At 38.8% G+C, this 14,794-nt stretch overlaps 1 protein-coding gene across 1 annotated transcript in view; it reads left to right on the forward strand.

Annotated features, from left to right (window-relative positions):
* pappaa (pregnancy-associated plasma protein A, pappalysin 1a) overlaps positions 1 to 14,794 on the forward strand; it is a 94,035-nt gene that overhangs the window by 52,342 nt on the left and 26,899 nt on the right. Inside the window, exons 11-14 of the mRNA XM_039615829.1 lie at positions 5,078 to 5,185; positions 5,471 to 5,606; positions 5,928 to 6,141; positions 10,367 to 10,541. Of these exons, the coding sequence (XP_039471763.1) occupies positions 5,078 to 5,185; positions 5,471 to 5,606; positions 5,928 to 6,141; positions 10,367 to 10,541 (633 nt within the window). The remainder of the gene's footprint in view (positions 1 to 5,077; positions 5,186 to 5,470; positions 5,607 to 5,927; positions 6,142 to 10,366; positions 10,542 to 14,794) is intronic.

The following is a 14,794-nucleotide window of genomic DNA, read 5'->3' on the forward strand; positions in this document are numbered from 1 at the left end:
TTCTTGACTTTGTTTGAGAATGTGAAGTGTTTTTTCTTTAACAAAGAAAGATTTCTGCGATGGTTCACTTCATTTGTCATCTGTGGTCATCAAAGCTATTTGATGTTCCTAAGCTGACCAGCGCTTTTTAAATGTGTACAAGGTTGTAGATTTGGTCAGTCCTAAAATTTTTTATGCTATCTCTCATAGGTTTATTTTGTTTTTTCAGCCTAATGATTGCTGGTTATAAAATATGTATTTGTCTACAAACCTATGGACCTAATTGTAATTTAAAAAAAACAAAAAAACAATGACAACATAACCTGGTAGTTAATATAGCTGACTCACACGTGGGGGGTGAATTGCCTTCTGTTGTTTTGATAAAGTAGGGTTGTTTTCTTGAAGGTGGGGAAATACAGGAGAATCAGGAGTGTCTAGGTAGTGATATGTGTGTTTACATAAACAAGTACGTGGCTTATACATATAAAAGGTTTTGTCATCTGCTGTCACTGAAGAGTTAGCAATGGAAACAGGCCCTCAGCAAATTAGCAGACTTACTGTACAGTGGAAAAAGTAATTATCTGCTCCCCTGCTGAATTTGTAAGTTTGCTCAGTTCCAAAGAAATGAAAACTCTCAAATTTTTATGGTAGTTATATTTTAATGGAGAGAAACAGGATATCAACCATATATACAGGGAAAAAAAACACATTACTTAAAAGTTTTAAATTGATTTGCATGTCATTGAGTGAAAAAAGTGTTTGATCCTCCACAATCCAGCCAAATTTCTTTCTTCCACTATGTGTCCATGTGGCATATAGATTGCAATTGATCAATCAATCAATCAATCACAGATACTGTTACAATAAATACAGATACTACTGATCTCACCTTGTTATATATATATATATATATATATATATATATATATATATATATATATATATATATATATATATATATATATATCTATAAAAGCACACCCAAAGCATCAATTTCAACGAAGATAGATAAGACCAAAGATCTGCCAAAGGATGTCAGGAAGACCATCGGGAAGCTCAGTTAGAAGGCAATGGCTGTTGGTGCAGTTATTTGGAAATGGAAGAAATACAAAATGACTAGCAATCACCCTTGGTCTGGATAAAGAAAAAGGTGGTGGATCAGCCCAAAACTACACAGGAGCAGCTTGTGAATGATCTGAAGGCAGTTGGAACCACCGTCACCAAGAACACAAAATCCCTACTGACAAACCTGCTGACCAGCTAGGAACAGGATCTCCAACTGGTACTAAGTCATGTTTTGCTTGGGGATCAAATAATTATTTAGCTCAATGACATGCAAATTAGTTTATAACTTTTATTAACGGACATATATAAACCTCACAGTGGTGCCAGTTTCATGTAATGTTTATAAGGTCGGGGTGACTTGGAGGAGTGACGAAACATTTCTCCCACTGAAAACTCTACATACAGATGAACAGAATCAACTTTTTGGGGTTTTATGTCATTTGTTTTTTCTTGATATTCGCTTACTATTCTTTCTCTTTCCATAAAAATAAAACTACTATAAAAGTTAGGAACTGTTTTCTGTGTGAGCACATTTACAAATTCAGTAGTGAATCAAACAACTCTTTCCCCACAGTGTATGGCTGTATGTGGGGTATAAATTCACACCCTATTTTTTGCATTCAGCAAACTTTCAGCAAACCGTTCAACAAATTTTCTCGTAAATGTTTTCAAAAAACCTAAGCGATTATCACAAAGAAGATCATCATAATTGCTTCCAAGTAGTCCCAGTCCCAGTTACCGTAATGGCAACTTATCTTAGGTTTTGTCACCTGCATTTCTCATTTCTGCCACTTCAGCTCTGATCGGAAAGGTCACGTCAACAGATCCAGGGGACAGATATATGGACAGATAGCTGCTCTGGACAGTTTTCCACAGTGGCAGGATCTTACAGTAGCAAAAGTCTCATGTTACTGGTGTCTTATTTCACTAGCTCAGGGCAGCAAGTGAAACTCACTGTCCTTGGGTATGTGTCCTCTCTTCTCATTATCTGTTTATCTACCACTCAATAGTCTTTTACCGTTTTCTCCATATCACTTCGACATGGCTCGCGATACTGCCAAAGCTAATGAGGTAAATTAGTGCACTTTTCGGAACTCCCAGAGGTTAGAGATTTTTTATTATGTTACCAAACGCACAACAGTAATATTATATGATATATTATATGACATATAATATATGTGATTCTGCAGTCATGTAATGTATAACCCCACACAATACTAGCTGTTCATAAGTCAGATCTGTTTGCTGGCTTTCAGAAATCAAATGTATTTGCAGTCATTGTATACAGCCACACCTCAAAGCAGACAAGGTAAAGAAGAAAGGAAAGGAAAGGAAAGAAAAGAAAAGAAAGGAAGAATGTTATAGTTTTTCTTTTACCTCTGTGTACCTGGACAATCCTGGCATGATACAATCAGTATAAATGTGATCCCAACTGATCAAAATTACATGTTGCTCTACAACTTTGCCTTTGGAGAAAGTCATTGGTTCTAAATCCTCATACAGCTGAAACAGGCTTATAGCTTGTGTGCCTTTATTGTTTTGTTTCAGCAGGCATGCCATTGGATTTAGTGAGTGTGTTTGCACATGTACCTATCGCTATATTCAAATTTAGACGTATAAATAGTATATATGAAGCTGAGCCTCATTATTGTACAAATCACTTTGGTTAACCAGATACATTTTATTATTATCCATAACATAATACCGTGAAGAAGGCAGCTGATTAGTCCCAGATTTATTTTTCAACATGACAGCAACCGCAAACATACAGCCAGTGTCCAAAAAAACTATGTTCTGCAACAAGAAGAGCAACGAGCACTGCAGCAGATGGTACAGTCCCCACAGAGCTCTGATCATTGTCTGGGATTACATGAACGCAGACAGATGCAACTGAGACAGCCGAAAGCCACACAAGAACTGTGGCAAGTTCTATAAGATATCGCGAATATTCTTTTTCATTCACTTTTTTAATTTGAATATTTTTTTTTTACTTTTATAAAGGTAACTTATACATAAGTTAAACTGAAAAATAATACAGAGTAACTGTCTTTTTCTGCACTTTTTTTTGAGTGAGTAATTTCTGCAACACAAATCACAAATTAAAGTGCTACATAAAATTTCAAATACTCTCTGAGGGCTTCTAGCGGACGTGCGCGGCATGACAGAGTGGGCATGCTGAGAACATAAAACAGAGACTAGTATAAAAAGAATCAAAGACAGAAAAAGTGGAGGGGGGTGTGGGGCATGTGTCACAACAGGATGCTAGGTTTGTTGACAAAAACAAACAGTGCTGCACACAATGCACGTCAGTTGCACGTCATTCCAAACAGTACACAAACAGTGACGGTTGTGGAAAAGTAGGGGTCACAGCACAGTGAACAAGCTTTTCAGGAATCATCCCTGATAACAGTAGCTGATAGGAATGGACACTGTAAGGATCTAGATGCTTGCACACTCTATATACAGTACTGGGAAAAATACTGAGTCACCTATCAATGTAAAGGAAATATATTAGGAGGTAGACTTTCATATAATTGTTTTAAAGTGGTCTTGAGCAATAGTTCTCCAGGCTTTCTGAAAGTCTTTCGAACTTTTTCTTTAGACATTGGCTACTGACCAATTTCAGGGGAATGTTTCTTTGTTTGTTGAACAAGCATTGACCAGTGAATGATTCAAGCATTTAAAAAAGATATCCAGCTCAAGGGATGAGTCAGTGCTGTGTCTACACTGATTGCTTATCAAAGAATCCGTTTTCAGATTGTGTCTTTAAACACTAGCAGCTTGTTGCAAGAGCACTTACAAGTGATTCCCTATCAAATGAAAACTAATCTCAGCACGTTGTGCAGTGTGTCCCTACAAAATCTGAGGAAACTGGACACGTGTAGGACAAAAGTGGTGACAGGCCTAGAAAATACAATCTACTGCATCTGGACAGTGTCTGATGTTCTTAACAAATAGGTCTTTACTGGATTTTTTTCCTAACTGGACTGGGTCGAATGGAATAATCAATCCGAATTTTTGTTCAAATTATCACTAACATGTACAGTGAGGTGAGGTGAGAAGGAGAACAGTGGATATGTACGGCCATCTGTAAATACTCACGAGGAGATACTTCTCCACTTGGGGCACCAACACATTCCAAATTTGGAATAGATACTCCACACTTTTCTGTCTGAGGTAGATGGCGTCACCTTTGGAAATGCTATTTCTGCTCTTAACTGCTCTACACTTGACTACATTCTGCCCCTTTGCAAGGTAAAGGTCATTACTCAATGAAACCAACAGAATCACATTTTCTCCAGAAAGCAGAGAAAAGATGCCAAAGACCATCAAACCCTCCACTTATGGCTTAGTCACAGTAGAGTAAGAATACAACAGCTTCCTTCTTGCGAGCAGGAAAAATCAACAGCTGTGATTATACTGAAATTTTTTCACATTCAGCGACAAAATGATTTCCCAGAGGTTGACAATGAAACAGCTTTAACCTCTGGGAGATCACATTGCAACGTGATTGCACAGGTCGCCTGGTGGGAGGCAACCTGCCTCTAAACAATCACAGTCCAACTCAAAGTGACAGCAATCCATCTCAGACAGGTTTGTAAATAAGTGCCTTCTCATTTATAAATGCAGACAGATTGCCAACACACTGCAAACAGTCTGACTCATTCTGTGCAACTAGTTCACGATGCATCTCCTTGGGAACTGGACTTAACTGGTTGCCAGATGGTTGTATTCTGATTATGTTCCTAAATAAAAGCAGGCTTTTTTAGTGTCTTTCAACTGCAAACTGATAGCAGACTGACTCTGTCTTTCATTGCCATATCGAGACACCAAAGTTACTTTAAACATGGCAACTGACTGCAAGTGGTTGGAGACCAGCTCCTTATATGTGTGTGCTTTTTAAAAACTTTCTTGACAGTTTTTCTTCTGTGCGAAATTTGGTCTCATTTGTTTAAATAAAGAAGAACATTTTAACAAAAGGATTTGTACAAAATTGTTCATTGTCCTTTCTCTGTCACTTGTACTTCTCCAGACATGTCAGTCCAAGGTGTTTGACCTATCTGATGGAGTGTCGCAGTACGCATGGTTCCCCTGTCGAGTGGCTGATTCAGCCTGGGGATATTATACATACTGGCTTAAGGTAACACCAATATCCATGAAATATAGTTCAGATGACACCTGAAAATTGCGCTTTTGGGTTGAGTGTTCTTTGTAATAATGTCAAACTGCTGTACTGATACTGACAAAGCTTTAGAGAGTAATCAGCATTAGACGCCTGGAATGGGAAAGTATCTGTGTATTAGATATTAAACAAATTAGGATAAATCTAGTTGTACACAGAAACACAAACATGTAGCTCTTGGAAATAGAATACAAGTGATAAATTATACTTAACTTTGTGCTTTTCTCTTTTCCCTTTATTCAGGCCCACTTTTCTCATCCCATGGTGGCAGCAGCAGTAATTATACACTTGGCTGCTGATGGGACTGGCTTCATTGATCAGACACAATGTAATATTACTGTTCAACTGGTGGACACCAAGGAGGGGATCCATAGCCTAGGTGAGAATGATCTTAATGTGTTTTCAAACTACTACTTACCTCTGTATCAGTCTAACTAAGTGAAATGATGAAAGCATACGTCACATAGAACACCGCCCCCTTAAGTATGTGTTGCTTTCATCCCTTTGTTTTTTAACTCGATTGGCTGTGTCTCAGTTAGAACACGGTATCAGCTTTTCATCACCAGCTGCTTTGTAGGCCTCCTCTTCTTTTTGATCTTTGAGGTTGGTTAGCATCTGCTTCTGTCCCCTACCTTCCCTATCTCGATGTCAATGCACAATGTTTTGTCTTCTGCTATCGGCCCCAATATCCTCTCCACAGGTGAGTGGCGTCTAAGCTGTCGCACAAACCCTTTGGTCATCCCAGTGAGTCATGACCTGTCAGTGGCCTTTTACCACACCAAGGCTATCCTGGTGATGTTTTCCTCTCACCTCGTGGCCATCTCCGGCGTAGCCCTACGTTCCTTCCAGTCTTTTGACCCCATCACAATAAGTGGCTGCCAAAGCAATGAGATCTACAATCCCACAGGACAGAGGTGAGGCTAAAAATATACAAACGTAACAGTGTTGCAAATGATGCCTACACATTTAACACAGACGTCAGTCGAAAGCATGCAAAATCACATCATGAACATGTTATATCACACGCACACACACACATGCATGTATAATTTACACTATAGTCAAGTGTTTGTATGTGTTTTGGAGGAATGCGGGTGCATTTATACTAGTTTTTAATTTATTAAACAAAAGAATAAGTCTTGTGTCTGAGTCACAGAGTGGATAATGACTAACAAAACAGCTTGTTGTGATATGCATTTGCTGTCAAGTCACATATTTATGCATACAGACAAACTGTTATTGCCCCCAAACAGCCTGAATTCTTTAAGCAAGCTCGCTTGGAATTTCTTTAAGCATTCTTCAGGAAGCGTTCTCCAGGCTTTTTGAAGGACATTGAAAGCTCTACTTTGGATGTTGGCTGCCTTTTGTTGTGTTCAGGAAGATCCTGCACTGTATCAATCAATAATGTTGATATCTGGGGTCTGGGGAGGCCGATCCATGACTGATAGTGCTCCACTGTGTGTTTTTCTATCCAAGTATGCTTTTAGTGGATTGGGAGTATGTTTAGGATCATTGTCATGGTGAAAAATAAAGATGTTGTCTTTCAGGTGGTATTGCGAATTGTACTGCATAGAGAATCAAACTCTGACCATACTTTATGTGTTTGTAATTCTATAAATTTTTACAAAATACACAACCCCACTAGCTGAAATACAGCCACAAACCATGACAGAGCCTCCACCGTGCTTTACAGATGGCTGTAGCCACTCACTGTTGTACCTACTTCCTGATTTCCTCCTTTCATACTCAACAATTTGAACCAAAAATGTAATATTTGGATTCATCAATACACAAGGCTTATAATCACTGATCTTCAGGCCAGTTCTTATGTAATTTGGCACCTCAGCCTTTTCTCCCAGTTTTCATTCCTTAAGAATGGCTGCTTGACAGCCACCCCTCCACTGAGACCATTTCTGATCAGGCTTCAGTGAACAGCAGATGGATCAATAGAAGGGCCAGATGAATCGCTCAGGTCCTTTGGCAGGTCGTTGATTGATTTTCTTTCCCCTATTTCTTAAGAACATGACATCATCTGTTGTAATAAATGAGTGAAAAAGGCAGCTAATGTCCAGAGAAAAACTTTGAAAGGACCCCCAGAAATCCTGGAGAACAACTACTTAAGTTTATTTAAAAAAAATTCTTGATCCTTTTAATCAAACAAGCCTTCATGTCTCCCAGACTCCAAAGTATGTCCTTCTCTTCATATATTTTGTATAGATATGTTTACATATATATTCAGCACATGCTGTATATATATGTAAACATAAAACACAAGGTGAACTAAAACCTGTATGTGAACATTTGAATCTGAAATGCATTAACTATGCAAGTTAATGAGAGTTCACAAGTATAATATCCTTGGAAGTTCATTGGACCTCTTAACTTATACATTTATAACCAGCTGCCAGCCAGCATTCAACACTAATTCTTCGTTACAGTTCAATTTGCTGTTGTGTTAAGTTCTAGCTAATTTTTTTTTTTTTTACAAAATCCAAAAATGTTTTTTCATCTGTAAATTTCTTGCATTGTTCAATAGGTCACAGAGGCTGCGAGCTGCCGTTTCTTCAACTCTAACTTTAAACTGGCCATCAATCAGGCATCAAATTGGAGGCCAAGTGCAGAGCAGCATTTCTAAATTGGAAATTATACCATATGAGATGCATAAAGATTCATAACAGCTGAAAACAAAGCTTCATAATAATAATAACTTTAATAAAAGCCAATAAAGATGCTTACATCATTTTCAACAGCTGCTGGCTGAAACACCAAAACAGTTATTACCTATTTGGCTATAAAATAACAATTTTGAGCCTCCACTACCTCCAAGTACCCACTCACAAACATACCTAAAGAAGACCACACACACAGTCAGAATTGATCAATTTCCACACCACCGTCATGCATGCAACAGTTCACAGGGACGATGATTCCACAAACCTTTCAACAAGAAATGCACTAATACGCACCACAATACCCAAAGAATGGATGGTCTGGAGTTCTGTGTGGAGAGATAGAGCTGTTTGTGGCTTTTGTTGTGTGCCAGTTAGACATCCAAGTGCACCTAAATAGATTAAAACTGCTGTGCATCTGCATCAGCCAGGAAATTGTTTGTTGCCGCACACAGAGGCATAGTTGCTTTCTCCAAGACTTTTTGCTGACTTTTCTTTCTTTCATATTCTCTCAACTTGATCTAATTTCCAGAAGCTCTTGAAAACGCTGCTTATATGATGGCAAGCCAAAGAGACAATGCCCACTTATCTTCAGAAGCTCTGAACATGCTACAAGCTGAATATGATAATATAGTGCAGTGCAGTGCCGTATAGACATGAAGAATCCAGGCTTTCTGGTTTTGTGTCTTAAGTCTGTTTTCTTTCATCAATACCAATTCATCATCTACATTATGCTGTTTATATCCCACTTTGAAAGCTGCTTGTCTCTCTTCTACATTTTCTTTTATTCAGTTTTCACATACTACACATCCCTATTCCCTTTGCCTGATTTGTTACATCTCTGCTCCTCCACTACTCCTGATATCCTTTTCTGTCTTCTCATCCTTTACTTGCACATGACCCTCCTTTCCCTCTAACTGCCATCTTCTTCTTCTTAATTCTCCCCTTTTTTGTGCCTCCTGCGCCCACTTTCCTTCTCTCATTCTCCTGGGCTGAGCAGCATATTTCCCGTAATACTTATGCCTCCACAAAACACCACATCCCCTTTTTCCCTGAGTTGTTAACTACAGGAGCTATTAACATGACTCAGTTTTATGTCCCAAGCTTGTCTGCAAGCAAATGCGCGCACACACACACACACACACACACACACACATACACATATGTATATATGTATATACATATATATGTATATGTTGGTTTTGTTTCAGTTTGTCACACGTTTCTTCTCTTAACTCTTACACTCATCACCAGAGTGAGAACTCTTGGACTTATTTGTCCCCCCAAAAAACAAAAAACAAAACAGAAAAAAACAGTATTCACAAAAGTTTTTGTATAGCTCCCTCATTTCTCTTGAATTCTCCTTTCTGTCATACAAACTATGCCCCTGTGGTGTATAATGTATTCTCATTTGCAGGGAAGGAGGCTAGTTTTCCAGGTAGTTAATTGTAATTTATGTCATAAATTCCAGAGTGACTAGCAAAAAACCACAAAGAGATTTTGTTCAAAGCCAAAGAGTCCATGGAGCAGCCTCCTAGGTCTCCCAAGTTTGTCCTCAAAGAGTAGACATAAGGGACCGCTGCTCTTGTGCTTTATAATTATTCTTCACCTGCTCAACGTAGCTTTTTGTCAACATGAGTTAACGTACTGGGAGCAAAATAAGGGAAAAAATGAAGGGCATATGGAACAGTATATGTAAACAGAAGGCTTAGATTATTAACAATCTTGAGAAAGAAGGCATGCAGTGCAAGAAATAATATGTGGAATGAAAGCAGTTAAAATAAGACAGAAAAAAGAAAGATACAAATTCCATTGTTGCAGGACTGAGTTTAACAATGTTTCTCCAGATCTGTATTTTCTTACATACTTTCTCTCTCTCTTTGGTCCCCCACCCCCTCACAGACACGCACACACGCACACACACACATACACAATGACAGAGAAGGAGAGTGAAATACTTTTCCTTATTTCTCTCTTCTCCTTTTCTTCCTTCGCTTCATAGGGGAACCCTATACTACAGAATGCAGACTGTTGTAAAAAGGTGTCTTGGGCACCCAAGCATTCCAAGAGTGTTAAACGCCTTCTCCATCAGGATCCTAACAGAGCTGTGGTCAAACTGCACCATTGTAGCTTGCACAGCATCTATCCCGTTCTTAATTCCCTAACATTCACACTCCGCTTTCATGTGCATTGCAGAATATGGCAGTCTTTTCTCCATGTAGTTTATTGATTTGATATGTTAAGCGGTCATTGATGGATGATGTGGCGGATTCGATGTATAATTTGTCTCTTTTGGAGCGCTGCTTCCACGTTTCTGAGTTTGCAGTGCTATTATATTCACAAAAAATGTGTATTAGTGGTATTTTCAAATTTGTTTTATTTTTTATTTTTTTTAGCTTTGTCATCTCTGTTGTCTGTTCTTCTTCTTTAACACCCTCCCACCCCTGCCCCCACACACAATGCCTCATAGTTGTGTACATTATTCGTGTGAGGCCATTGACTGCCAGGAACCCCTGATCCGCAATGCAGAGCTAAAGTGCAGTAGCCCTGGCCACCACTTCTACAATGGAGACCGCTGCACCATCTCCTGCAACTCTGGATATGTCCTGCAAGTCCACCAGGACGATGACATCATCAAGAGTCAGGTGAGCATACAAACACACTGCTGCACACATGTTTAACTACGTATAGGCAGCTACATAGCTCATTTCACACAGAGAAACAAGAACGCATAAACATACAACGCAAGCATTCAAGTGCAAGCAAAGCAATGTCAGAGCTTTTGTGTAGTTACTGGAAAATGCATGCACACATGAAGCAGTCTATGCATACACAAACAAGCTTTCATGCAAACTCAAATACACAAATGTCAATAAGACAAAAGTGCAAACAAACGTTCTTTCTGTTCTCTTCTCTGTCTATGGATTTACTTTGTCACATGCAAACAAACAAACAAAAAACAAAAAAACAGGCTTGGCACAGTAGCCCTCCAGGGACAATGACATCATAATCTTCCAGGTAGATGAGTGCTGCACTGAAAAGTGGAGCCCCAGCCTTCTCCTTTTTCTAGTTTACTACACATAGACATACAAAGACACAGCCACACGCACACACAGACACATGGGCGCGCCACACGCACATGCATTAAACAAGCACAGACATAAAAGTGTTTAGTCTCTTGCTGAGCATGCTGCACCATCACCTCAAACAGTCACTTTGTATTTCTAGTCCACTGGGATGATGACATCATAGCATAGTGTCTGCTCGCTCTCTCGCGCGCCCTCTCTCTCTTTCCCCAGCTCCATTCCTGCTCATTCTGCACACATTGAAGTCTCTGTTAAAGGGCAGAGATTTGCTGCCACTGTCACAAAGCAGCACATATTAAATGCTTCCATGCAGATACCAACAAACAAACAGTCAAGTACAAGGAGTACAAGGAAATCTCTTTGCATGGTGATGTGGGGAGATACAGTATACACACACAGATGCTTGCACACCACACATAAACAAATGATCTGGGTAGTTCACACCACATTGTAAACCTTTTGGATTTTGACCAAGATGCAATAAAGGCCATATAAATGCTTTATCCTTCTCTATGGCTTTGTAAAGCTGTCTGCAAAACAATCTATTAATGCTCTCTTAGAGAGATGGCACATGTGTATTGTAGCCTGGAGAAAAAGAAACAGTACTCGCCTGTACTGTATGGTATGTTTGGGAGCTGTGTGTGGAACGTGAATTAAGACAAGAAGGAGAGAGAAGCAAGAGCGGATTAAGGGTATAAGAAGGGTTACACATAATTGCTTTTCTGATGCGTGGTCTGGACTCTGACTTTAATATTGCTAAAGATACTTCTTCTGTTGGTTGTTCCATATGTTGTGTGCAAGCTGTGCTAACTGGACTGGTTCTAGTACCACAAAGTAGTTTACTCATGTATGCACAGAAACAATGTACGTGTATGTAAAAAATCCATTCAAAGCTACTGACATCAGTTTTGTAGATGTGAAATGAGCATGTGGAAGTTTACCATAATTAACTTAAATAGAATTACATATATTTTCTGAAATCTACACTGTGTAATTTAACTTAATGATTGTAATATAAACATGTATATATTTTACATTTTTTCTTCTTTCTTTTTCTCTGACCTTTTCTCTAGTGAAGCAAAGTGAATCAGCTTTTTGAAAAATAATATTTGAACACATTTTATAGTGGTATAAAGTAAAAGCAAAATTGTGGCAGATGGTTTCTAGTTTGGTAGCCTCAGGACCAGCTGACTGCTTTTTTGCTGATATGGTCCTTCTAGTTCTTTTGAGTGGTGACCTCTAACACATGCTGTGTTGGTTTTCAGTCAAGTGTTAATCGGCAGGGATAAGAATTAGCACTTTCAAGTCTTAGGCTGTGGTTCACAGCGAGGAAAGGGTACCCACTCTGGGTTGGGGGAGGAGTTGCAGCCCCTAGGGGAAGGGGACAATGGAGTGTGAGATTAACATACGGATTGATGTGGCATTTGTTGGGATGATAAGAGTTGAGCTTGAAGCTGTGAAGTTGGTAAATCTATATTCTAACCCTCACCTTTGTCCACAAGCTAGGGATAGTAACTCAAAGAATAAGATCCAGGATACAAGGGATGGAAATTAGTTTTCTGTGTTTGGTGTCTGGGCTTAGTCTTGGCCATAGGGTGAAGAGGGAGGGGCTCCGAGTAAAGCCTGGTGGAGGTGATTGGAGCGAGGGGTGTCTGAGCATTTTTGCTTAGCCCTGTGACTCTGACCCAGATGTGGATGGATAAATTGTCCATAATAGAAAATATGTTCGATCTTTTAAAAGTAGTAGGCCAAGGTCTGATCTTTGTGGGACTCCACAGAGAATTTGAATGAATTTTTTCCCTCCTGGATTATCAGTCGCTACAAGTTGGATGAGAATGTAGCCAAGAAAGGAGAATATGTGAATTTGTGAGATGGAAAACAGACATTCATGAACAGATGCAAAATTTACTATAAATACTTTTTTTTTTTAAAAATCTGCAAACATGAGTATGAAAGAGAGACATATCCTTTTTTCTACTTTTCTTTGAAGAAACATTCTATTTGAATTAGCCATTGGGATCAATCAATCTCAGATATGTTTTTTTTAAATTCCAATAACATGAAGATAGAGGTGATACAGTTCATGAGTTCTCAAAATAAACATTGTTGTTTTATTAGTATTTTCATTTTGATTGTTGTCAGCCCTGAGGACACTACCACTGATGTGGTAACACTAAAGTTTCGATAAAAGTTATCAAAACTGTCCGTGAGCATGGAAGTCACACGTTCTGGGTGCAGGCACTCCTGCTTAAACATCTAGAGTTTTTGAGCTCTGGGTATTTCACGAAGATTTTATACCACCCAGCACTTCCAAATGTTCCGGGTGGAACTGGAACCGGAAAGCTTTAATTCCAGGAGACATGTAAAATACTGTGAAAAAGTATTTGCCCCTTTCCTGATTTCTTATTAATTTGCATATTTGTCACACTTGAATGATCATCAAATAAATTTTAATATTAGAGTAAGACAACCTGAGTACTTACAAAATTTTGTTTTTAAACGATGATTTATTTTGTTGAGGGAAAATTCAAACCTACCTGGCCCTGAGTGAAAAAGTAATTTTCCCTATTGTTAAATCATGAATTAACTGTGAATAACACATCATGGCACATTCTAAAGAAGTCATTTCAGAGTCCATGTTGAGAGCCATTATCTACAAATCTACAAAGAAAACTTGAAACAGTGGTGAATCTGCACAAGAGCAGTCCCAAACTTACTCCAAGAGAGATCGATGACTCATCCAGAAAGTCACAGAAGTACCAAGAACAACATCTAAAGAACTGCAGGCCTTACTTGCCTTAGTTAAGATTAGCGTTCATAATAGCCTTCAACAGTTAAAGACGGGTCAAAAATGGCATATATGGGAGAGTTCCAAGGACAAAACCTCTGAAGACCAAAAAGAACACCAAGGCTCTTCTCACATTCGCCAAAAACATCTTAATGATCCCCAAGATTTTTGTGAAAATATTCTTTGGACTGACGAGACAACAATTTAACTTTTTTCCGGTCCAGTTACATCTGACGTATGTAACTAGACTGGGGTTGTTTTGCTGATTCAGGAACCATGAATTCATTTTTTTCTCCACATGGCGTACTTTGGATAACTTTTTCTTTGAAATCATAGATGAAGCAGGTGGAGAATTGGACATGGATCTTTAACTGGTCTGAATGAGTTGGAGATTATCAAGCTGGTTGCATAAATCTCAGTCAGGCAAGAAAGGCGGGATGAGAGTTGGCCAATGAGATTTAAAGTACATGGAACAGAGGCTGATTGGCTTACAGAAGATAGGCAGGGAGATAGTTGGGCCAGAGCCCAATTGATAACAGAAACCAGTGTGTGGGAAATCGGAAGTGATGTAAAGAATAGTCTAACGGGCCGAATACCCAGGAATATAGGCAGATGAGTGAATAGAGATTGTCCTTATTGAACACAAGCGCCTTTACTACTTTCTCGATCCATTTCAAAATCTATTGCAGCTTTGCAAGACCTTGCAAAATAGTCTCACAGCAAATAAAATGCACTATTTACTTAAAGCATTACTGCAAATGATCAGTTTTGACATAACTCTAATTTGTTTTAACAGTGGAATGCAACTTTATGAAGGTGTTTGATTGCAAGTTATACATTCCAATCAGGAGCAACAGTGTTGTTTCTTTGACTCCAACAGCAACACAGCTGTAACCTAAACTGTACAACTGCTGGATATAATTGGTAAAATAAAGCAATTCACATTCAAAAGAAACACTGGGCACATCATGTCTTAAACGTAATAAACGAAATGTGCTTTGAGTCAAAGCGCTGGTAATAAAAT

The sequence above is a fragment of the Oreochromis aureus genome, linkage group 7 (genome assembly GCF_013358895.1).
Source record: "Oreochromis aureus strain Israel breed Guangdong linkage group 7, ZZ_aureus, whole genome shotgun sequence".
In the NCBI taxonomy this organism is placed as follows: Eukaryota; Metazoa; Chordata; class Actinopteri; order Cichliformes; family Cichlidae; genus Oreochromis; species Oreochromis aureus.